Here is a 25,344-nt window from a genome sequence, read left to right on the forward strand (position 1 = left end):
TTGTTATGTCTACTTTTATGGTCGACCAAGGTGCGACCCCGCTGGGTGTTTAGATTCATACTCCATAGCAGTTCTTGCTGGGTGTTGCCTTTTATATTACCACACCTGACACAGCAGATCACTCCCAGAGCCAGACTGGAGAGCCAAAAGCAGCCCTGGTGAAAATGCTCAAACCAGCCTCTCCATTTGTCTCCTCGTGCTAACTCTCTCTTTCCAAACATCAATTCTCCCTCTCTGGTCATATTCTCTCTATTTTTCTCTCTCTCTCTCTCTCTTCCTCTCTTCCTCTCCCCTCTGCAATTGGGAGCTGGGGAAAGTGCAGAAGCACTAGGAACTGCCACGGCTTTCAAAACCTCCATGTGCTCCTGCCTACCAGGAAAATGCCCTGGGGAGTAACTTGACGGTCCAGCTCTTATCACTCCTTCAGTGCTGCTGCTGTTTTGAGAGAACAAGAAGCACCAGTGTCTTTTATTCATGCATCACTTGTGTCCTCTTATTTGCCTGACTCAGATAATCCCACTATTCCCTGCTCTTGCACAAAAGAGGGCACCCTATACACAGATTTGGAATTTATGTCCCAGGTAGTCAGACGACCCCCAGTATCACCCACCTCTTCCAAGTTGACAAAAAGAATCAGCCAGGGCTTAACGAAACTTGAGAGGGTCCCCCTGCAAAGTACAAGGAGGCCTCCCCCTCCGAACTCACTCAGGAGCTCTCAGGCCAGGGTACTGAGCAGAGGGGACCCCCTGGAGCTCAACCCCCACCCCCTACACACACACTCACACTCTCTCGCTCTCTCTCTGCTGGGGCCGCGGAGACCTTTGTTACGCCACTGATTTGTGATCCCCACTCCCTCAAATATTTTAGTGCCCTTACATTGACGAAAAGGTAAAATCACTTGTAGATCAGGTCATTCATCCTACCCCTACAGAGGAGCGCAAATCCTTAACCATTTGGCAAAACTTTGACCCCATCTCTGACGATACTCTCCTTAAATGCATCCTCGATACAAAGCCCTCTAACCATTCTCTTGACCCCATCCCTAGTGCCATTGCCATTGACTTCTATACTAATTCTCTTTCCTATTGGACCACTCTGGTCAACCTCTCCCTCAGTCAAGGCTCCCTTCCTGTTTCCTTCAAAACTGGGCAGGGCACCCCTCTGCTTAAAAAACCCACCGCTGATGCGAACGACCTCAACAACTACCGTCCCATCACTAACCTACCCTTTCTTGCGAAAATCACAGAAAAATGTGTAGCGAAACAACTCTCTCGCCATATCAAGGAAAATGATCTTCTTGACAATTTCCAGTCCGGCTTCATTCAAAACTGCAGCACTGAAACAGCCCTGCTGCTAGTGATTGATGACGCGCTGCGGATTCTCGATTCAGGGGAGTCTTGTCTTCTAATTCTTATTGACCTTTCTGCAGCCTTTGACACTGTCAATCACAACACTCTCCTTAACACTCTTCAACAGAGAATGGGCATGGAGGGCACTGTGCTCAAATGGTTTGCCTCCTTCCTCTCTGATAGATCCCAAATGATCAAAATAGCGAACAGTCTTTCAGCTCCTTTAGCGGTCAGTCAAGGTGTTCCTCAAGGCTCCATACTTGCACCCACACTGTTCAATCTCTATTTAGAACCGTTGGGAAATCTCCTGAGTAAATCCGGGATCCACTATCATCTATATGCGGATGACACTCAGATCTACCTTAAGGTGGCCTCCACTCACGATCTCTCCTTCCTTAGCTCTACTCTCGACTCCATTCAAAACTGGATGTCAACTCATCAACTGATCCTGAATCCCTCCAAAACAGAATTCCTCCTCCTCTCCTCCTCACTTTCTCATCCCCCAGTGCAATCATGGATGGATCAGATCAATCTAATGAACAATAAGCCCATCATTGTCGAGAGCGCAAAATCCCTTGGTTTCATACTCGACAAAAAACTCAATCTACTCTCCCACATCGACTCCATTGCAAAGTCTGCTCGACACCAACTGCGCCTTCTTTGGGGGATTCGTCGCTTCTTCCCGGAGCACGACCTTAAAACCCTGGTCCAATCGCTGGTTCTCTCCAGATTGGACTACTGCAACTCTCTTCTTACTGGCCTTCCCAAATCCCACCTTTCCCCTCTGAAGTCTATTCTCCATTCAGCAACTCGTTTCATTTATGGGGCCAAAAGAAGCGACCACATCACACCCATTTTAGCCACCCTCCATTGGCTTCCCATAGAGGCAAGATCTATCTACAAAACTGCATGTATCACCCACAAAGCCTTGCACTCCTCCTCCCCTCGCTACCTGGTGAATAAACCGAAACTCTCTGGGGGCTCCAGACCATCACGTAATGCAGAAAAGTTATTGCTTGAACCTCCCATTTTCAAGAAGGAAAGATCGATGGCCCAATCCTTTTCAGGCAACGCGGTGAGAATCTGGAACTCACTTCCGCCTCAGCTTCGGACCACCACCTCTTCCCAGGCCTTCAAAACTGACCTCAAAGCTCTCCTCCTTCAAAGACACTTCCAAATTTAATTCAAGCCCTTTGTTTTCTGAAGGAAGTCCTTCCATTATAGGAAATTCTGTTCTCCATGCCTATAGAAGTGCCTTCCCAGGGTGTTTTTGTGTTTTGAGTGTCTGCCACTTAATGCAGTATTATACCTCTACCTGTATTTTTTACTCTTTTGTAACATGCACACGGCACCTTTCCTTTTACAACGTATCATTTGCTACCTCTTATATCTTGTTTGCTTCTGATACATGCACAACGGCCACCACTGCCTCATGTAACGTAACTATTGTTTTAGTGTTTTGAGTGTCTACCATTTATTGCAATTTTTTTTTTTTTTTTCCTCTCTTTTTTTTTTTTTACCTCTACTCGTACTTTATTTGCTCTTGTAACCTGCACACGTCACTTTTTCCTTTCGTAACGTATCGTTTGCTACCTTGTGTATTTTTTTTTGCTCTTGATACTTGCACAATTATCACTATTGCCTCATGTAATGTAACGTTTGTTTTTGTAACCGGCTCACTTGTAATTCTTCTCCTCTTGTATCTTTACTTTGCCTATTGTGAAGCGCTCTGACACCTTCGGGTAAAGTCCACGCTATATAAAAACGCATTAAATAAATAAAAATATCTCAGTGATCTATTTATTTGATTATACATCCTGTTCCAGAGCAGGTATGCATATCAAACACATAGAAACGATTGGCTTGGGCAATATGTCAAGGCTTTCAATGATACTACGATCAACTGCATCAGACAACTTCATCATGCTTGAACTTTTGAAGTCCCCAGATGACCAAAAGAAGAAGAATTTGGCCACCACCTTGAATTAAAACCACTGATTCCTACCTCGTGGCAGTGTATTGGCAAGAGAAACAAGGCATATAGCTAAAGGTGTGTGTGATGAACAACTGAGTTAGGAGGTAACAGGAAAATGTGCGTGCCATCAAAATAAATCCCGTTACTGTAATGGACGCCAGCGTCCCACAGACAGGCAGATTGCGCAGCTAAATCACTGCTCTGGCTTAATCCCACTGTTGGCACACTGCGTGCGATTCTGCTGACGTTCTCTAAGTGTTTCTCTCAGTTGTTGTCTTCACACCTTCATGGACTCCGCAGGCTTTAATCAGCAACCTAGGGAGGCGGCTGATTTACGGCTGCGCCGCTTGCAAATGGGTCCGGGATGTTGGGCTGACTAATCAGGCTGTGTTTGTTATTATGCACTGATGATTAGGGCAACAAAATATAATACCTCCCTGGGGAACTTCCCATTTTCAGACAAAAACTCCAAATCTACAGAATTGAGTTTAGAAGAATTGACTTGCTGATGTTGGTAATGATTTCACCCGACCCATAAACGATTACTGTTCGCAATGATAATAGTGTAAAATATTTTTGGTAAAACATTTTTTTAAAATAAAAAAAACTTGAAAAAAGATACATGTAAATGCTCTAATACAGAAAAAAAATGTCGTAGTGACATAATGTTTGTATTATTGAGCTAAGGTCAGGTAAATTTGTTGACCGCTTTTCATTTGTATCTGTAGTCCTTGCTTCCAGACAGACTGCTGTACAGGTCCACAACAGAGATTCTTTTGTTATAAGTCAATACATTTTCTCCAAGGGAAACTCGTTTGTTTCGACTATGCTTCTGCAGATTCGCCCGTGTGACGAACGTGCACAAGAATAGAAAAACTTGCATTCAAAGTTCCAAAAGGACATTTTTGTTGAGATTCTGCTGTGCCCACCACAGTGCTTCCAACGCTCATAAGTGTTTGCCACTTATAAAACTTCGTTAATAAAAGACTATGGCCCTCATTACAACATTGGCGGTAACTACCGCCTATCGCCACGGCGACGGCCTCCAACATACCGCCGCCTTGGCTACCAGCCGTCTACGCTGACAGTATTCCGCAATAATGCTGGCGGAACACAACCGACGGTCATGGCGGAGGACGGCGATAAGGCGGCACTGCTGACAGCAGCACCGCCACACCAGCAAAACACCGCCGACCATATCATGACCAATGATACGGCCTGGCGGTGTTTTGCTGGTGGATGCTGCTACTGACAGCAGCGCCGCAGACCGTCTCCAGCCGGAGGACCCCCTGCAAGCAGGTAAGTTGGGTTCTCCAACAGGAGAGAGGGGTTGGGGGTGTTGTGTGTATGTGGGGGGGTATGTTTTGGAATGCATGCATGAGGTTGTGAGTTTCGTTCAATGCGTGCGTGAATGAGTGATTGTGAGTGTTGTGTATGCATGTGTGTGACAAGGTATTTTGGTGTGTGTTGCGGTGTGTGGGTATGTATGTGTGCATGCGTGGGTGGTGGTGGGTATGCGTGTGTGCATGTGTGTATATGAGTGCGCGTGTGTATATGTGCGGGGGGCAGGAGAGAGAGGGGGAGGGGGAGGGAGGACTGTGGGGAGAGGGAGGGGGCGGGGGAGACCCCTATCAGTGCCAGGGAAGGGATTCCCTGGCACTGATAGTGCCTACCGCCATAGTTTTGTGGCAGTAAGCTTGGCGGGTGGGACTGTGACGACCGAAGTCTCCAGCCCAGCAGCCGTTACCACCCTGGCAGTCGGTGTGTTAAAGTGGCGGTAACCGCCAGGAACAAAATCCCATTTTGTTTTTACCGCGGGCCTGTTGGCGGTATTAACAGCTCTTTAACACTGACCGCCAAGGTTGTAATGAGGGCCTAAGTTTATGAGCTGTGTAACTGTACAAAGGCTTTGTTAAGTTTTTCTTAAAACTTTGCATTCATTCTGAAGATTTGTGAAAGTTACAAGTTTTCAGATACAAATTTTAGGTAACTGAATCTCTCAAACTTAATTTTTAGAAAACCCCTACAAACATCTATTTCAGCAGTCAAATTCCTTCGTAAAACAGATTTTCCTTCATGGTTTCGTGTAAAATCTTCCTTAATTTTTAAATAAGTCACCCTAAGAAAGGGCAAAGTCATTTATAGACAGTGACAATAACATCTGGTTACACTAATCGAAATTTGTTTCAGAGCTGACCATCTGATGAACTGCCAGAGGCTCGTCCTTTTTGCTCTGGCAGATATCTTTGGCTTACAAGCCTCAAATGAGCTCCAAGAACCTAGCTGAGAAAAAAAGAATATGTGGAGACAAGTCAAGGTGAGGAAAGAAATGCACTCTACCTTGATGGGGAACCAGGATACATCCAGTAGGGTTGAAAATTACTAATAAAAAACAAAAACTGACTAATAAACACATGTTGTGCCACTTTTGCATTCTAGCAGCCACGCCCTATATGCATTACAGTCAAGGAGCTGGGAGCTGAGAACTGTTGCAGCCCATACTTTATGGTTACTGTGGACATAGTTGCAATGCTCTTGAAGGACAAGGTAGAGGATGTTGGCGCAGACCATACCATTGAGTACTGTGAGCACAGCACTAAGCAGTGAGAATGGTCTTTGGCCATTCCATGTTCCCAGTGAATGCAGGATATTGTCCAATTGGTTCTGTAGTCATGGACAGTGGGCACACAGCATGGATTTCAGGAGTGCTCTGTAGCCAGTATCCACACGTCAAGAAAATTAGAATGAGGACATAGTGGCAGGCCTTGTCATATTGGTTCTTGTGGCATGGATTCACTGGTCACAGGGCATAGATACTAGTCGTTGCTTGTTCCCAGTACCGGAAGGCATGTCAACAGGCCATATCCTATGGGTGTTGTAGAAATAGACATCCAGCATCAAGCAATTTCAAATGTCCTGTGTTGCTGTCTGGAGGAATTGGGTGTTGGGTAGAGGACGATGACAAAGGCCATGCCCTCTGAGCCACAGGGGAAGGCAACAGGCCATGCTTATAAGCTAATGCTGGTATGATTAGTGGTAAGAAGTTATGACTGCAGGTCATGCTTTATGGGTAATTTCAACATGGGTACTGGGCAGATCGACAGGTTGTGCCTTGCACCCACTACCTACCCTTAGGACACAGACACAACTCGTACTAGCTGGTAGTGCAGATATGGGTACTGATCATAGGCCATGGCCATATGCCACGCCTTGGACCCAGTACCTCCATGGCATGTATATTTTCACTCACAGCACATGACATCAGAGCTCACTCTGCAAGCATGGGCAACGCAGAGGGTCCACAGCACATTACCACATGTCCTGCATGTGTTATGAACAGTAGACAAAAGTTATCATTATAACATTCAAGAATTGTACTGATTACTTTTTTGAGAGTGGTATATTATGCTTACTTACTAAAACATCCACTATAAAACTCTTTAGATTTCTTTAAAAATGTTGAAGTTGAAGAGAGGTTATGATTAAAACCAACCCTTAAAATCTGCTGAAATTTTCCAGTTATGGTCACCTATGAAACATTAACTCATGAACTGCTAACAACCTAACCCAGGGCAGTACGCTCGCCATTATCAATGACATCAGTTATAAAATTATGTATGACATAACCAATGGCTTCATCTACAACACAGTTTATGGTCTGGTAGCCTATTTCCCACATAAGTTGCAATCACAGCATATGGCTCAAGTTCTTGATCTATGCACACTAAAGGTAAGTGTATGCTATGCCTCTGTTGCTAACTGAAATAGGACATACAACATGGTCATACTTGTTGCATGCTTCATACAGGTGATCTGAAGGCAGATTCAGAAATCCTAGGCCAAGATTTTTCAAATTCACTCTTGGTTTTGTTAAGCATGTATTAACTGTGGAAAAGGCATATCATGTTAAAAAGACATCAGCATGTTCTACCGGTGACTTGTTCCAAAATGCGTCAGCTTGAAGCTAAATGAAGTTTGTAGCTATGTTTCAAATTCGAACTGAGTCCCTCAAAACCAAGATATTGGCTTTCCAGAACGCTAAACCAATGAGGAGACCAGACAATATGCAGCACCCTAATAATCCACATAATAAAAGTAAATAAATACTTTCCCCATCTTGCAATATTTCAAGACATTAATTATTTGGAAATACATTAAATCTTGCATATGAAATAGCAGACTTTGACTTTCAGACATTCAATAATTATCCATGGATATGTTTTTTATGGTAATATCCCAGCAAAAGAATGTTCTACCATTATATTACTTGGGTATAGGCTGTTTGTATGAACATTAGGTTCAAGTATATCAAGCATGGGTCAAAATCATGAGTTTTAATTGGATGGTGAAAACGCATCATCTCAGACGGAATGGACAACTTCCATGCACATCTTTGTCACACAAACAAATCCTGCAATATGGTTCTTCCGAAGCACCTTCATTTAAGCTCAAAAGTTTATGCCTGTTTTTTAGCAAGAGTCTTTCATCTTAATTATAATATTGTTTATTATTTAAGGGTGTTATCATGGTAAATACAGCAAGACTTCAAGTGCGTTGTTTTATAATCGTGCAGTCTTGGAAATATACTAGATTCTAATTAATACAATATGTGAACCACAGCATCTGCAATGGCGCATGCGTCTTCGCCCACTACACACCTTACAGTTCAAACACTGATGAATCCTTCAAGCACTGTGAGGTCCTGGGACTCTTAACAAATCCTGGGTTTCAACTGGTGATTAGAAAGATCTACTGCGTTTGGACATATCCCTGTATTGTTATTGCGAAGGCCAGACCTTTCTAGTCAACCTTTCTTGGCTTCATGTCTGATGCTGAGCCTTAGCAATTGTCTTTTCTGTAGCTTAGTTCTGCCCTTCTTGTGTCCCCCCAAAAATGACTGTACAGGATAGGTTAATAGAGGATGCTACACTTAGATCTGGCATAGAACATCTCCCTCTTCTGGATAAGACAGGCAACTCTTCTTTGATTTCTTGTCTCAACTTTGCCTAATCTTTCGATGAACATCAGAGTACAAAGGACTGTTTAAGTGTTATATGTACAAGGAAAAAAGAGAGACCTACACTCAAAATACATGAGCACAAACTCATCAGATATAGGCTTAGCTACTGCAGACTACCCTCAGTTTATACAATTTCTTTTAGGGAAGTGGTGACCTCCAGGTAGGACTTGCACAGATCCTACTGTCCATATACTTTCTAAACAGGTCACAAGATGACAGCCTCTCTCCAACACTGCTAAGCAATAAGCATGTTTCTAGCTGACATATACAGGAACAGTTCAATATAATGTATGCAATCATAGTGGCCATTCATCCTCTCAACAAAGTAATTGTTGAATTGAAGATAATTTCTTCCTGTTTTGATTGGCAAGGGAATAAATGTATTAACTTGATTGATTTTTCAGTTGCATTTTCTGTGTTTTATGTTTTTCTGAATTGCAGTATGTATTGATGGTGCAAATTAGTGCTCACCGCATTAATACTGACCGTGTGTCAATTTTCAATCTGCAGGATAAAGTTTTTTGGACTGACCTTGAAAACGAAGCAATCTTCAGTGCAAACAGGTTGAACGGACTTGAAATCTCCATCGTGGCAGAAAATCTGAATAACCCTCATGGCATTGTCATCTTACATGAACTGAAGCAACCTAGAGGCAAGTATCAGATTTCGTATTACCACCCCCCACACACACGCTTGTTACATGGCTTTTCGTTCCTTCTCATGAAATAATTCAATTATCAACATAATTGAGAGTGTTTCCTTACCTGTTTATCATGGTCGACGAGGCACCCGTATCAGGGTGCACAAAGTATGTCCATGGCAGAAAGTAATTTGCTTAAAATATTTTTTTGCAGCCTCATAAATGTTCATAAAGGTGTTGCTTTACTTCACAAATTAAAGAATAAGATTTTGTGATTCATAAATCTAGACAGTTGTATTAAATCATCGGAGGATGGAGATTACTGTCCTTTCAATTTTTTTTGCTCTTTTACCCATCAAGTGACAGATTCCTTACACTCTTTTCCTTGAATGCAAAAGGTTTATAAGAGGATTCTTTGAAAATACCTATATTTTGAATTACAAAGTTTGTTAAAGGAGGTCTTCTACAACTACGTTTGCAGCCAAAAAAGCCTAGAGAAACCTAAGTGCACATGTGTGTTTGGCCGGCCTCAGACGGCCGGCCAAACACACATGCGCACTTAGGTGCACTCTCCTCTCCTCCCCACTCCCACCTCCTGTGGTCCAGCCCGGCCTCCCTTCATTGCTGGCTGTACCAGAAGCAGACAAATAAAACCATCTATTTTATATTTGTCTGCTTCTGGCACAGCCAGTGTGGCGACGCTCCTTCGCTATAGCGAAGCAGCCATCCCTGTTATTGCCCCCTAAAATGTTGACGTAGATAATATATTCAGAATGTAGGGTCTGCAAATTAGCCACAATTGGTCAAAAGTGTCTGTCTTTATGAAAAACATCCTGGTTTAAAGGTTGTCCCGAATCACTTAAACAGAAGAGCAATCCAAATAAAAAGCAAAAGTGCAAGCAGAGTGTCTGTGTGCGCAGTGTGCCTGGCTCAGTGAAGAGTGGGCAGGGTGCCTGGCTGACCAAAGGGTGAGCAGTCTGCCAGTATAAGTGCATGTTTTAGCAGTGTGTCCATTTGAATGTTGTCTGAGGTGTGTCTGGATGAGTGCTCAGGGAAGGGTGTGTTCAGAAGTGTGCAAGGTGAGCACTGTACCTGTGTGAGAGAAGGGAGAGAGGTGTGTCTATGTGAATGTGGGAGAATTGTGTGTCCAGGTGAGCAGTGTGCCTTTGTGAGTGCAGGGTGAGTGTTATGTCTGTCCAAGTGCAAGGTGAGTGGTGTACCCATGCGAGTACAAGGGAAAAGTTGTGTTTTTATTAGCTGAAAGTGAGGGTTGACCTACGTAAGTATAGGTTAAGTGGTGTGCCCAGGTCACCAAGTGCCGATTTGAGTGAAGGGTGAGTGGTGCAACTGAGTGAAGGTTGAGCGATGTGCTTGTGCGAGCACAGAGAGGTGTGCCCTGGCGAGTGCACCATGAATGGTGTACCCAGGGGCGTAACTTCAGGGTGAGGTTTTTGGGATGTTACGCCTCCCCCTTAAAAATATATTCTGTAGTAAATAGTTGGGTACAAGACTTTCAGTTGGGTATGAGGAAGTGTCTGATGGATTTCACCTGTGATTTTTACATGCCCACACAGACAAGAACACACACACGCTCTATCTCATCTCTATTTTGAAGACCTTAAAAAATGTAGATTTGATTGAACAATATTGTGTTTTAAGTGCCCCCAACAGTCCACTCTCTTCTCAACTGCACTTTAAATCCACCCCTCAATGTTCTGCTTCTCATATAATGTGTTTTAACAAGATATCCTAGCGTGACCTGGGTAAAGTGAAGCTCACACCCCAATCTTATAAACCAAGCTTCGCCCCTAGGTGTATGAGTGTAGGTGCAAAACGAGTATCATTGTAGAAGTGTGTTTGTTTAGTGCCGGGCGAGAGAGACGTGCGTGTACAAGCGAAGGGTGAGAGTTGTTCCCGTGCGGGAGGTCTTTCTGCATGAATGCAGTGCGACAGAGGTTCTTTACTTCTGTATGAAAAAACATTACTTTTAGAATTTGGTCAGTGTGTTATTTAATTCAAATGTTAATTGATTCAGCATGTCAACAGCTCATAAGCGAGCAATTTTAATGTTACCAACTAAGCTTTTCAGTTAAAAATATCAATAACCTAACTGTGGTATATCGAGCAGCGCCTGACTCCTGCAACTTGGGACCTCAAGAAAATGGCGGCTGCGACTACCTCTGTCTACCTGCACCGCAGATCAATGTTCATTCTCCCAAGTATACGTGCGCCTGCCCGGACGGAATGGAGCTTGGCCCCGACATGCGGAAGTGCCAGAAAGGTAAAGGTCATGTTTACTTCCGTTACTATCCTTCTGCCTTATTTCTATCGCGTCTTCTAGTATGGCTGTTTGTACATACATGTCAATGCCAATGATAAAATGTTTTGGTACTTCCAGTGGTCATTCTTTCTCAAAGACCTGTTTTCTCATATTGTGTTTTGGAACCATATTTTAATTAAAAGATAACATTGTGCCTACATTAGCATTGGAGTAAAATGAACATTACCTTTTCACGAATTCCCCCAAACAGAAAGATTAAACTATGTTCCTCCTTGGCTCATACACTGTTTTCTGTATTTACCTCCAACTTACTCAGCCCTTGCCTCACATTGCTATATTTGCATACATTAGCGTAACTTAGCAGACTACGTATAGTTTTGATCGCAGGGTTTTTCATACTTGCAAACTTCTGAAGCAATGTGAAGCAATGTGAAGAGGTGGCGGCAGGGTTGGATTGGGGCAAAAAATTTGCCCGGGCACCCAAAAACCCCCCAAAAAAGTGTCCCACATTTGCAGATGGCCACCGTTCATGAATCATTGTGTGGTTGGAATTAGGGGTTTATTTTGAGGAGTCATTTGGGGTAAATTGTGCTTTTAAAAGTTTCAAAGGCTTTTAGCATCATCCAAGACTGGAAACACTGTTATTGCATTACTGACCACCCGTGTCCGCTGACACATACCTTCAGGTCAATAGAGCTCTCATCGTCAGGTTCCTGAACAATTGTTCTCTCTAGAGATCCGGTGGCAGTACTGCCTCTGCACTGCCGACTGCCAGCATGACTGGTCTCGGAATGCCACCTGATTTCGGACGGAAGTCAGAGATCCTTCGTATTTGGGCAGTCTTAAGACCTCCAGCACTGGTGGTATTTTGGCGCCGGCGGCTTCGTCGGTCTTTGGAAAGGACCGCAGAATTTGCGATGAGGGCCTAACTCTCATCTGAAGCTTCAGCAGTCTATTGGTTAGAAAAATCAGCTTAGTTACATAGGGCTGCTTTGTCCCTAGATGAAAAAAAACAGCCTATCTCTACTCTGCCACAGGCCCTTCAGGCACCGGCTGACTGCCTGCCTTCCCAATCCTACCCTGGGGGCTGGGCCTCATTCCGAGAGCTACCTAGATGCTCTCTGTCCTCCACAAACTCCCCACCAACTTCCGCCACTCCCCAGAAAATTCCCTCTTCCACCTCCCAATCTGCCTTCCCAAAAATAAAAAGCAAAGAGTCACTGAGGTCGTTGCCCATGTCCTGGAGTGTTTTTACACCCATTAGTGGACATGGGCTGCTTATAGCCTCTGAAAACCATCAGGAAAGCCACTCTGTGTAGTGGTTTCCATTTCGCTTTTCCTTCCACCCTGTTAATTTGTCTACTCACCATGTGACTGTGTGAAGGGAGCTGAAATTGTGTGACACAGTAGCACTTTGTGAGTTGGCAGGCCTTTCTGTCTTGCAAAACAAGCAGCTAAAATACAAATTATACAATAATCAGAAAGTGCAACACATTAGATTTAAAATGGATTCACTTAAATGTATTTGAATATCAGATAAAACAAATACAAATTACTTTCTTTTGATCAATTACCGTAAAAGTTTCAGATATGTTAGTGTAACTGAAGAGCTGGGTTTGTGTGATGGTCATAGCGAAACAGGTGTGTCTTTTGTCCCTGAAGTCAGCACTGTCAATACTATTTATTTTGTATGTATTTATTTATTTGCATATTTATTATGTATTTAGTCCTCGTATTTGTTGAATGGTCTTGAGGCATGGAGTGTCTTGTGACCGGTTAAAGAGGCATGAGGCAAAATAAAGATGAGACACCTTGGTATTCGGCACCCTTACCTTTGATGGCATGGGATGTTGGCCTCTGAGCAAAAATTCGGGCCCAGCACTTCTTTTTTTTTACAAATTGAGCACTGAAGAAGTGGTGCAGATTTCATGTCTCTGCAGCCTCAAAAAGTTATCTTTGAATCCCTGAGAGTAGGGATAGAGTGCTGCGTAACAAGGAGGCATTGGACCCTGGTGCAAGTAAGGACAATTGCCCCTTTGACTGCTGTTGGGTTAATAAATGCTGCAATTATCAGGATTCAATGGGTCCCTCGAGGCTCTGGGCCACAGTGCACTGCACGTGTAATACCAATGGTAGTTACGACCCACAAGCTGGGAACCGTGTTGTAGAAGGATCTCCTACCCACCTCCTCAACCTCTTGTATTGATTTGCTAGAGATGCAGGCACATCCAGTAATCATATATGTGTCATGCAGGTCTTAAGGTACAAGACGTTCATCCTCTATTATAATTGTAGTAATCGCTTACTCTCCGTAATATATGGAAGCGATGATGTTTGGTCATTTTCGATATGCACAGTAGGGACATCTAGATCAGATTGCGGAATTACAGTGAAATTATTATAGGTTTGTTCTTAAAGACAGAGGCCGTAGTTTCGTTTTTTGGCAGAACGCTTCGATATAGGTTTTTCCATGAGGGGCAGCGTGGGAATGCGGGTTTAACAACCGTGAGGTTTCACGGGATTTGGACTAAGAGCGGCACCTAGGCTAGATGGTCCCGGGGATGCAGGATTATTCAGAAAATTTCCAGGTGAGTGGAGAGATTGTAAATATTTTAGAGATGGGATGGTTTGGCACCATAAGTTGGACGTAGTTTTCCATGTGATACGCACCTGCATTTCTGTTGATAATGGTGGCAGTTAGTGTCCAAAACAGAAAAGTTTTTATAATTAGTATGTGCACATTAGTATAACAGCGATGGACAGAGGAAGTTACAGTTAAGTTTGTGACACACGTTGGGTGTTCAGACCATTAGTGTTAATGCCAGAGAATAGATATACCTCACCTTATAGACCTGGATGTCGAGATGTCATTACGCAAGGAGAAGAGAGACGTTGAAATTCATGATGATAACAATGAGTCTGGATTCCTGATATTTGCTTTTCTGAATATTGTCAGCTTATTTACTCCATTTAGGGACAAGAAGTTGTTTAGATTAATTAAATCCAGAGAATTGCGTTCAGCAGTGTCCTGTTATTGGGAATAGGATGGCAATAGGGGTAGAGATTACAGTGATAGAGGATCTTTTTGGTTTTATGTCCCCAGCACAACTGGAAGTTGTGGGGATAATTGAGATGACTGGTGTGGAGAAGGTTGGAGACATCTAAATAAAGGGGAGCATCTTGCCATGTGATTGCAGGAATGGATAAACCTTTCTGTGATGAGGAAGGAATTTCTTGCCCTTTCTTGAAGTGATAACGTAGAGATAGTTCTTTGAATGTTGCTGTAATAGAAATTATTAATGAAGTGTTTTAGGATTTAGAGAGAAGTTTACGTACAGGCAATTGGTAAGTGGACTAGTTATGTCACTCCTGCATTATTTAGATAGCATTAGAAGTAACAAGCAAGATTAACTACAAAATAAGCTATAGCTTCGTTAACATCATGAGGAAACAAACAGAAAGAAATCTGTTATTTGATATTAGTAATGCACCATACCTAATTCACCATGGTGTTGACACGTTAAAAAGATAATAATGAAGAGATAGTCAAAGACTAGATATGTTGATTGATGATATGATGCATGAAGGTGTTATACACACAGGCATGGAAGACTGACCTTAACCAAGTGGTTATGTCCTTATTATTATTTTTTGAACATGTATGGCAATAGAAGAGATTTGGTTGTATTTTTTAGATGAGCGATGAAGGATAACATATTTATGCATCTGTTATCTTAATTGAGAGAAGTGGCTTTTCCTGAAGAAGGCAGTTTTGCCGAAACGCGCGTTGTAAGAAGGAAGGCCACGGAGAATTGAATTCATGTCGTATGGATCAGAGAGAAACAAGGCCACAGAGAATGGACTCTATGGTGCATGGATCATGAAAGAATAAACTTTGTGGTTTTCGCCTTCTATGCGATTAGAACACCAAAAAAAGAGTAATACAAATTTTTGTGAAAAAGACTATAGAAGACTGATTTATCATTGGAGTGGATTTAAAAGAAGAAATTCAGTATCTTGTGTTCTTTCGGAACAATGAAAAGAAGTAATACAGGACATTGAACAACTTGAGGGAATGGTGAATTGAAAAACGTTTTTCTGATTAAGAAAGGAGATAGCCAAAAAAGAGGGCATATCTGTATATGTTTGATCGTTCGTAAAACCTAAAGAGTTTAATTGTGGTTGAAGTCATATCGCATTGAAAAAATTACTAGATGAAGTTTTGAACAAAAGGTTGTCATTTTTGTAATGAAGTTCAAAGTGTTAGTTTTTAATGGCTGTGCGAATGTATAGGTGAGGTTGATGTCTGAAAGGAGGGTGCATGTTGGTAGCATGTTTAAGGAAAAAATGTTTTTGTACACTGTGATTTACAAAGGAGTGAACAAAATTAATTTGTATTTTTCCTTTATTCACATACCTATACAGGGAGTGCAGAATTATTAGGCAAATGAGTATTTTGACCACATCATCCTCTTTATGTATGTTGTCTTACTCCAAGCTGTATAGGCTCGAAAGCCTACTACCAAATAAGCATATTAGGTGATGTGCATCTCTGTAATGAGAAGGGGTGTGGTCTAATGACATCAACACCCTATATCAGGTGTGCATAATTATTAGGCAACTTCCTTTCCTTTGGCAAAATGGGTCAAAAGAAGGACTTGACTGCCTCCGAAAAGTCAAAAATAGTGAGATATCTTGCAGAGGGATGCAGCACTCTTAAAATTGCAAAGCTTCTGAAGCGTGATCATCGAACAATCAAGCGTTTCATTCAAAATAGTCAACAGGGTCGCAAGAAGCGTGTGGAAAAACCAAGGCGCAAAATAACTGCCCATGAACTGAGAAAAGTCAAGCGTGCAGCTGCCACGATGCCACTTGCCACCAGTTTGGCCATATTTCAGAGCTGCAACATCACTGGAGTGCCCAAAAGCACAAGGTGTGCAATACTCAGAGACATGGCCAAGGTAAGAAAGGCTGAAAGACGACCACCACTGAACAAGACACACAAGCTGAAACGTCAAGACTGGGCCAAGAAATATCTCAAGACTGATTTTTCTAAGGTTTTATGGACTGATGAAATGAGAGTGAGTCTTGATGGGCCAGATGGATGGGCCAGTGGCTGGATTGGTAAAGGGCAGAGAGCTCCAGTCCGACTCAGACGCCAGCAAGGTGGAGGTGGAGTACTGGTTTGGGCTGGTATCATCAAAGATGAGCTTGTGGGGCCTTTTCAGGTTGAGGATGGAGTCAAGCTCAACTCCCAGTCCTACTGCCAGTTCCTGGAAGACACCTTCTTCAAGCAGTGGTACAGGAAGAAGTCTGCATCCTTCAAGAAAAACATGATTTTCATGCAGGACAATGCTCCATCACACGCGTCCAAGTACTCCACAGCGTGGCTGGCAAGAAAGGGTATAAAAGAAGGAAATCTAATGACATGGCCTCCTTGTTCACCTGATCTGAACCCCATTGAGAACCTGTGGTCCATCATCAAATGTGAGATTTACAAGGAGGGAAAACAGTACACCTCTCTGAACAGTGTCTGGGAGGCTGTGGTTGCTGTTGCACGCAACGTTGATTGTGAACAGATCAAAACACTGACAGAATCCATGGATGGCAGGCTTTTGAGTGTCCTTGCAAAGAAAGGTTGCTATATTGGTCACTGATTTGTTTTTCTTTTGTTTTTGAATGTCAGAAATGTATATTTGTGAATGTTGAGATGTTATATTGGTTTCACTGGTAATAATAAATAATTGAAATGGGTATATATTTTTTTTTGTTAAGTTGCCTAATAATTATGCACAGTAATAGTCACCTGCACACACAGATATCCCCCTAACATAGCTAAAACTAAAAACAAACTAAAAACTACTTCCAAAAATATTCAGCTTTGATATTAATGAGTTTTTTGGGTTCATTGAGAACATGGTTGTTGTTCAATAATAAAATTAATCCTCAAAAATACAACTTGCCTAATAATTCTGCACTCCCTGTATAGTTTTTTTGGAAATTTGGGGGCACCTGGGGTTTTTTGGTTGGTTTCATGCTTTTTGTCACTGGCCCAGGGCCCATTTCAGTTACAGGGAATCCCTTTATTTGGTACAAAGATCCGGTCCATGCATAGTTCAGGTGAAAAGGACCTACACATGAAGTGTAATAAAAACCAATGTTGGGGAAAAAAGCACGGAAACTGAATCAGGAAAAAGGCTGCTCGGTTTCTCTTGGGATGTACAGACCTTAAATAATGGGGTTCCCAACAGTTGCAGAACTCCTTCAAAGAAGTTGATATGCTTTCAGCTTCTTAAAATGCTCAGACTCTGTTGCTTCTCCGTTAAATCCTGGAACTGTTATATGAAGCTGTACATGGAACTGTATGAAATGACTGTTATTTTTGTTTGCTTCTGTATTAAAAACTTCAATAAACCAGAGTTACACAAAAAATGCTCAAACTGCAGCTGTCCACAAAGTTGTTAGTGCTCTTCACAGGTCTTGTAAGGGGGGGGGGTGCATAGTAGCAAGAGACCTGCAGTTAAGAAAGTTGACTAAAGAACACATCTTGACAGCTGCACGGTACAAACAACTACCCCCCTTCTTCATCCATTATGCAGCCTGAACAGCAAGGCGCGAACGCACAAAGGAACTGGGAGTTTTTCTTTTTGTTCTCAGAAGCCATGCGTTTCAGTGATTTACATATGGAAGAGGTTTCAGGATTTCTTATTGCTGAATTTTTACATGGATACTATTTCATTGAAGAAGGTCAGTTGTGTGTAGATAATTAGGAACGTATCTGGGTCCAAGACTGTCCACCTAGAAGTCTTTTGTGGTGGCTGATTATCTGAGTGGCAGGATGAGAGATGTCATGCCTCAAAGTAGGGTGTTAGTGAGGGTGTATTCTTCTCCTCTCTGTCGCATCCTGAGCCACTCCTGTCTCCCTGGGTAGATACCTACAGGCAAAAGGCTGTCCGGTTACTTCAAGGTGTACAGCCCACTTATCATATGTTGTATATTTTTCACATGGGTTCCTTGAGAAGGTATTAGAGTAGGCATGGAGTAGAAAGGGGCACTAGCCACTTAATGGACATTTTATTAATACAATCATAACAATGTAACAACCAAAGGACTCATGAGTTCAATGAACTTGCAAGACTTTTTTAGGCTTTATACTCACATTTCTTCCAGGCCGTAGTTTGTATTCTATGCCCACGGCCTTCACTTCAGGGCAATGAACCATACGCGAACCTCAGGTGGCCAAAGCAAACTCGTGCTGTGCTCATTTCTCTGTTAACAGTCAAATTATTTGTCTTTCCTCACCATTAATTCTGCAGTTCATTGAGCTTATTTCTGTACGAAGGTCTACACAACCTCTGTCCTCCACCACCGATTTGTGCGGCACACCGTTACCAAGAATATAATGTCCTGAAATCCCCTTCTTTAAACGCAGGGGGTGCACAACAGGTAAACTCTGGAAATGCTGGAGACATTGAATATTCACAAGTGAAAGACAAAGCGCCTCTCTCAGATCTGGTGCTAAACCCACGGCGCAAGCCACTTTCACACCAGTTTCCAGGTGTCTCTCTTGTCACTCAGGGCAAAGTCAGCTTGGACATTGCACAGCATACACAGCACACACACCTTTTCCACTCAGTACACAGAGTACCTGGGCTACCCCTGAACATTAACCTTGGCTCTGCTCACTAGAGGAGTGGGAACTGCATTTTGCCATTGCTGGTGAATTAAGAAGTGACCTTGTCAAGTAATGTTTTTGTTAAAGTTGCTTATAATACCCTGTACCAGTCTTAAACAACCTATGAGGATTGTATATGTGCCCATTGCTGTAATGTGCAAAGATGGAAAATAATGAAGGCTCAGCGGCTGATATTCAAGCAAAGAATCAGGTCAGCAATTAAAAGACACTGTGTTTCCTAGCCTGCTGCTGGGGAGTGTTAAACACAGTAAGTGCCATCACCCCTAGAGTCCTCTCCTAAACAGAGACGTGTCCTTGCTCCTGTCCTGCCGCATTAGCCATTTCTGTTGTATCTCTCCTGCTGCTGTATTTACCCCTATACAGTACCGAAGTAAAGCAGTCAGTCATTTGCACTTGCCCTTAGATATAAGGAATAAAGTACCCCCCTTCCGTATATTTTAAGGGTATTGCAAGTCACTGAGGAGTTCCATAACCATATAGAGGAACGAGGCTGTAGACTGAGTCGCTTTATAGGGTTATCGAACTCCGAGGTGACTTACAATATCCTTCCCATGTACATCAGGGGGTGCTTTATCCCATATAATATCTGGTCACACCATCACCTTTCCCACAAATCACTTAAAAACTTAATTCGTAGCTCTTTCATATGAAAGTCATTTTAAAGAAAAGAAAAGCTGCACTAGCTAGAATGTGTAGACACAATGCGGAAGGATGCTAGCTTTTATGCAGTTATGCTCCCTGCCCTGCCCTGGCAGCAGGCATTGTGACGTCAGAACTCAACTGCAATAACTAATAATAATCGAGTTGTCACGTCTTTTCTTTATAATCAGCGACTGAGTGCATCACTAGTTGCTGATTATAAAGAAATGAGGGACATGCATTATAACAGGAATTACAGAATCCCATGTATTATAAATCAGACATGCTGGAAAATTAGTTGTGTTTTCCTGAAGACACGGATGGGGGCTTCAGATATGTCAATAAATATGGGAGCAGGTTTTTAGGTCTGGAAGCTACTCCTCTTAGTGCACAAGGAAGTTAATTTACCAAAGTACCAGGGGATACATCATACAGCCCTTATTTGCTGAAGATACTGCAGGATTGATCCCTTGTCCCACCCATTGACTCCAACAGTTTCCTGTTTGCTACTGAGGACTTAGGGGAAGGACAAGAAGGTAGAACTTAAATAAGGTTAATGGGGCTGTCTGAGCTCTGTTCTTTTCTATTCTTGCTGCTGCCCTCTTGGCCCTTGGGACTAAGGGTAGCAAGGACCCAGCCGGAGATAAGAAATGGCACTCTGCAGCTACCATCGCTCACTGAGCCAGATGTAGCAAAGGGTTTTCCCCATTCTGTGTCTATGGGAAAAAGTGTTTGTACATATGGCCCACTATCTCTAGTTGACCACAGTGAGCATTGAGACCGATATCAAACCATTGGTGGGGAAGTGGAAAGCAGAGCTCAGGGGACGTTGGCAATCAATTGGCTCTAATTATTCAGAACAAGTATTGATAATCCTATTCTAGCCAATAGACCAATCCACTCAGTCGTCACCATGTTTTATGGCTTGTAAACATGTCACCTGGACTTTTCGGTTGGCACGGACTGTTCCCTTTTTAACAGGATGCCACTTCATAACTGACGGTTGCTAGAAGAAGCAGCTGCTCTCAGTGTAACTCTCTCTCTGGAGGTTGGCAGCATTCCATCACTTGCAGCAGTGATTATTGTGCCACCAGAGCCGCTTGTTGGAGTGATCGCTTTGCAATGCACAGCTGTCCATTATTATGGAACGGATAAACTACGTATAACAAGCCTATAAATGTTTTAAAGGCGTTTAGGTGACATTATAAAAACCACAGGTATGTAGCCTAGTAGGTTTTAAATGTCACCAGATACACAGTAGTATCAATTTATGGACATCTCGGAGGTAATATATAGCACCATGTAGATAATACTCTTTAGTGTATATTAAATACATCTTGACTCATGTTTTCAAATGCAAGTACGTATCTCAATTTAATTGGTCAAACAGTGCCTTTAAGGAAAGAGATGGATACAAGTGGGTGGGGCTTTTCAGATTGCAGAGCAATGCTTATGTCCGGAAGAGCGCTCCCTTCTCTGGATTTGTAGAGGGCAAAGCTACCCATAGGCGTCCCAGCGATAGCATCCAAACGACACTGATAACAGGCACTCCCTGGTGATTCCTGATTAGAAGACAGGCTAATTTATAAACAGCTAGGTTTTCAGAGACTTCCTGTAAGTACATTCATTGTCCATTAGGCATAGCCTACACAGCAGGGAGTCTCATAATTTAAGAGCCAGATAGGAGGAAGAACACCTTCTGCATCTCATTCTGCAAATTTTTGGAACCCTCATGAGTCACGCGTTAGTTGACCTCGAAGTGCTCCCTGGTGTATAAGACTGCAGTAAGGGTCGCAATGAAGGTGGGCCTTTAGCATGGAATGCTCTGTGTGCCAAACACAGAGTCTTGAACTTCATCAGTTGTTTGAGCGGAAGCCAGTGAAGTATTCCCAAGGTTCTTTGGGCTGATTGTTATCTTGAGATGTTTAGGAGGAGGCGCACAGCTGCATTTTGTGTAACTTGAAGTCTCTTGATTACGTATTGATGTGCTTCCAGATACAAAGAGTTGCCATAGTACAAGCATGATAATACCAGTGCCTGGACAGTGAGCCTTTTGGGAAGGAGAGGGAGCAAAATTAGAATTTTCCTAAGCATTTGGAGAAGGCTGTAACAACTGCCCGAAAGTTTCATCGCTTGAGATTCCATTGAAAGAGTGTTATCAAAACACACATTAGGGGCCAGATGTAGTAAGGTCCGAGATTGCAACTCGGAAATTGCGAGTCTGTCCGACTCGCAATTTCCGAGTCGCAATCTCGGATGCAGAACGGTGTCTCAGACACCGTCTGCGACTCGCTATGGGGTCACAAAAAGACCCACCTCATCAATATTCATGAGGTGGGTCGCATTTTGCGACCCCATAGCGAGTCCCTGCACTCACAGGGATGGTGGCCTGCTGAGGTCAGCAGACCTCCTTGTCTGTGACTGCTTTTTAAATAAAGCAGTTTTTTTTTCATTTTGCAGCCCGTTTTCCTCAAAGGAAAACGAGTTGCAAAATGAAAAAACTTCCGAAACCATTTGGTTTCGTTTTTTCAGAGTAGGCAGTGGTATTTTTAGGACCACTGCCTGCTCTGAAAAAATATTTTTGGCGACATTCACAAAGGGATTCACAAAGGGTAAGGGGTCCCATGGGGGCCCCTTCCCTTTTGCGAATGAGTTACCACCAGTGTGACACTGGTGGTAACTGCAAGTTGCTTTGCGACCGCATTCGCGGTCACAAAGCAATTCTGAATTGCGATGCGAGTCGCAAATAGGAAGGGAACACCCCTTCCTATTTGCGAGTCGCATTCACAAATTGCGAGTCGGTACCGACTCGCAATTTGTGAATGAGCATCACGTTAGGCCGTTTGCATGGCGCAATCTGCGATTTTCACAGTTTGCACCATGCAAACGGCTACCTACATCTGGCCCTTAGCTCCTTATCTGGGTTTTTGGGGACTGGGTGGTTCCTAAGCAGTCGGGCCAGCCTGACTGGGACTGAATGTTCGGATTGTTGCCCAACAACATAATCTCTACTTTATGCGCATAACCGTTTAAGGCAGCAACTGGACATCCAGTTGGCCTCTGTGTTCAAACATGGAGCAAGTTGTTGGAATTTTGGATCATGCTCAGGTGAGATTGATAACACTATTTGGGTGTCGTTTGCGTACAAAACAATTGACATCCCAAATGCTTGTACAATCTCAGTGAAAGGGTGCATGTAGAGATTGAAAAGCATGAGAGTGAGCGCTGATCCCCGGGGCACTCCACATTTCAAGTGGAAAGAGTCAGAATAACACAATTTGTCCAACACCTGAAAAGTCCTGTTCCCAAGAAAAGACATAAGCCACTGTAATGCGATATCTGTTATTCTGGCATTAGCGATTCTCTAAATAAGAGTTCCATGATCCATTGTATCATCACTAAGGTTGAGAAGTAAGACAGGAGCAGAGCCTCCTAGACACCCCCTTGAGTGCTTCCCTAATAACTTAGACTAGTAGACCGAAGCAGGATATATATATATATATATAATTATATATATACATATGGCTCTTTAGTGAAGGGAGAAGGTGAGAGGAGTTGGAGAGTCACAAGGCCTGGAATCTGAGTCCCTTCTTAAACCATTGTTAATCATGCAAGGCATAGTTGTCAACCACACCCCTGTTATCAGTCTTGCTGAGAACCAATCCTGTTTTTCTATCCAGTGGCGAGTTAAAAAAAAAATGAAATAGAAGTAGTGCAAAAGTGGGAGTGGACGGAGATAGGGAAAGCAGCACATGAAGAAAACCAACTCGGGCCTGACGAGCACAAAAGCTGCACAGTGCCTTGGGGAGGCACAGAGATCGATGGGGGAGAAGCACATGTGAGAGAGCTTGTAATATGAGGGTGGCAGTAAAACAGAGCTCACAGGGTTGGGTATTTCGAAAGGTAGGACAAAAACATGAGGGAGCGAGCTAGAGCGCTTAAGCGAAAAGAAAAAGCAAAAAGGAAAAATAGTCCCCTAAAATTGAGCAGTAGGATAGAAGCTAGCCAGTCAGAGAGATAGTAAACAGGCTGTAGTCCAGGGGAGGGACCAACACAAGATGAACAAGCTGGGACAAGGAAAGCCATTGAACTACAAGCAAACAAATGAGAGTGACAATAAAGACAACCAATGATAAGCAATAAGCAGGCTGTAAGCCCTTGTAAGCTCTTGATAAACTCACAATAGGTCTTTTGCAATAATACCACTTTGTTGTCTGGAAGGCTCGACCTAAAAAATGAGGTCAAATTCTCACCATCCAGTGGCTTTCTTAAGCCTTGTATTATGAAAAGTAAGCAGGAGGATTTTTTCAGAAGGGAATTTTGTGAGCGGTTCAGACATATGCGAAGCTGCCTGTTCTGGTAGGCAATCTGCTGTGTATTAGGTGGATTTGAATGAATGTCCTTTTTGATATCCTTGGTATAATTTACAAAGCCCAGGAGCATTTGACTAGAAGTAATCTATTATGTATGTTCTGCAATCCAGCGTTATATTGTCCACACATGATGTAGTCAGGTTGGTCGCTTGCTGACAATCTTAATCACATTCTTGGTTCAGAGTTTTGTGTAGTCTGCAGAAGTCAAAATATAACAAATGAAAATATAGAGGCCCCAGTCGTGATCTAAGCTCTATGCTATCATGTGCTATCGCCTGTCAAGGTGCTTATTGATGACGAAGGGTTACATTTTGTCTACACTGTGTTGAGGGTTTTCATTAGAGGACACAACAAATGTTGCCTTTCCTTCATCAGAATAGGCATTTTCTGGGGAATGCTGCTGTTGAGGGATACTTTTAGAACATGGCAAAGCGGCCAAAATAAATTGTGGAATCGTGATTCAATCCACATGTATTTTACAGGTAACACTTACAAGTGATTCCTCCTTGTAGACTAAGGTTTGCTGGAAGCGACGCCCAAGAGATGCTATAGGGTTTTTGTGGTGAAGCTGTTCTGGAGGAAGATGCCATGAAAAAAAGAAACCATACTTCTAATATGCTTGCAATATGTTCCAGTAACGTTTCATGGAAGAATTCATTAGGATGAGATTTAGATTACAGGGAAAAGATAGCAATGTAGAGAAGCACATCAAAACATTGATATGAGATATTAAGAGTGCACCTCTGTTTCCTTAAGCACATACATTACCCAGATGAACTTCGAGTCTCATAAATTCAGATTCTCAGATTATAGACACATAAACAGAGGCGTTCGTGCACGTTTGATGACCTTGTTTTTTTATGGCAGCTGTAACAAAGCAACAAATAGTAAATGAAAATACATTTCTGTTTTACCTGTTCCAGTTGCATCAGCGACAGTACCAGTTGTCACGACCGCTCCTACTACTACTACGACTGTGACTACAACCTCCACCACCACAACTGCTACTTCTACCACCTCCACCACCAGTAGACCTACCTCCGCCACTCCTAGTACAACCACAAGTGGGACAGTGAAGCCCACAACAACTTCTCCTGCAAAATTTGATGCAGTATCAAAACCAAAAGCTTACATTCCTTCCCACTCACCAACTCAGCCAAGCCATGAGGACTCCGAGATGGCGACAACTGCAAGTAGCAACTTATCTCAGCGCTGTAAGTAAATCAGTTGATGAGCGCGCGGGTGTCTGCGTGGCGTACCGTGATCACAATGCCAACACTGGAGCATGTTCCTAGTTAAAGTGGCCTCTTCAGTTGCTTGTGGAAATGTAAGTGTCCTGCATCTAATCTGATATCCAAATGTGGATCCTTC

General features: G+C 42.9%; 1 protein-coding gene across 1 annotated transcript in view; it reads left to right on the forward strand.

Annotated features, from left to right (window-relative positions):
* The window catches only part of LRP8 (LDL receptor related protein 8), a 958,713-nt gene that overhangs the window by 825,039 nt on the left and 108,330 nt on the right, over positions 1-25,344 (forward strand). The window contains exons 14-16 of the mRNA XM_069232647.1: positions 8,855-8,996; positions 11,113-11,265; positions 24,897-25,187. Coding sequence (XP_069088748.1) covers positions 8,855-8,996; positions 11,113-11,265; positions 24,897-25,187 — 586 coding nt within the window. The remainder of the gene's footprint in view (positions 1-8,854; positions 8,997-11,112; positions 11,266-24,896; positions 25,188-25,344) is intronic.

This window comes from Pleurodeles waltl, chromosome 4_2, assembly GCF_031143425.1.
Source record: "Pleurodeles waltl isolate 20211129_DDA chromosome 4_2, aPleWal1.hap1.20221129, whole genome shotgun sequence".
Taxonomy (NCBI): Eukaryota; Metazoa; Chordata; class Amphibia; order Caudata; family Salamandridae; genus Pleurodeles; species Pleurodeles waltl.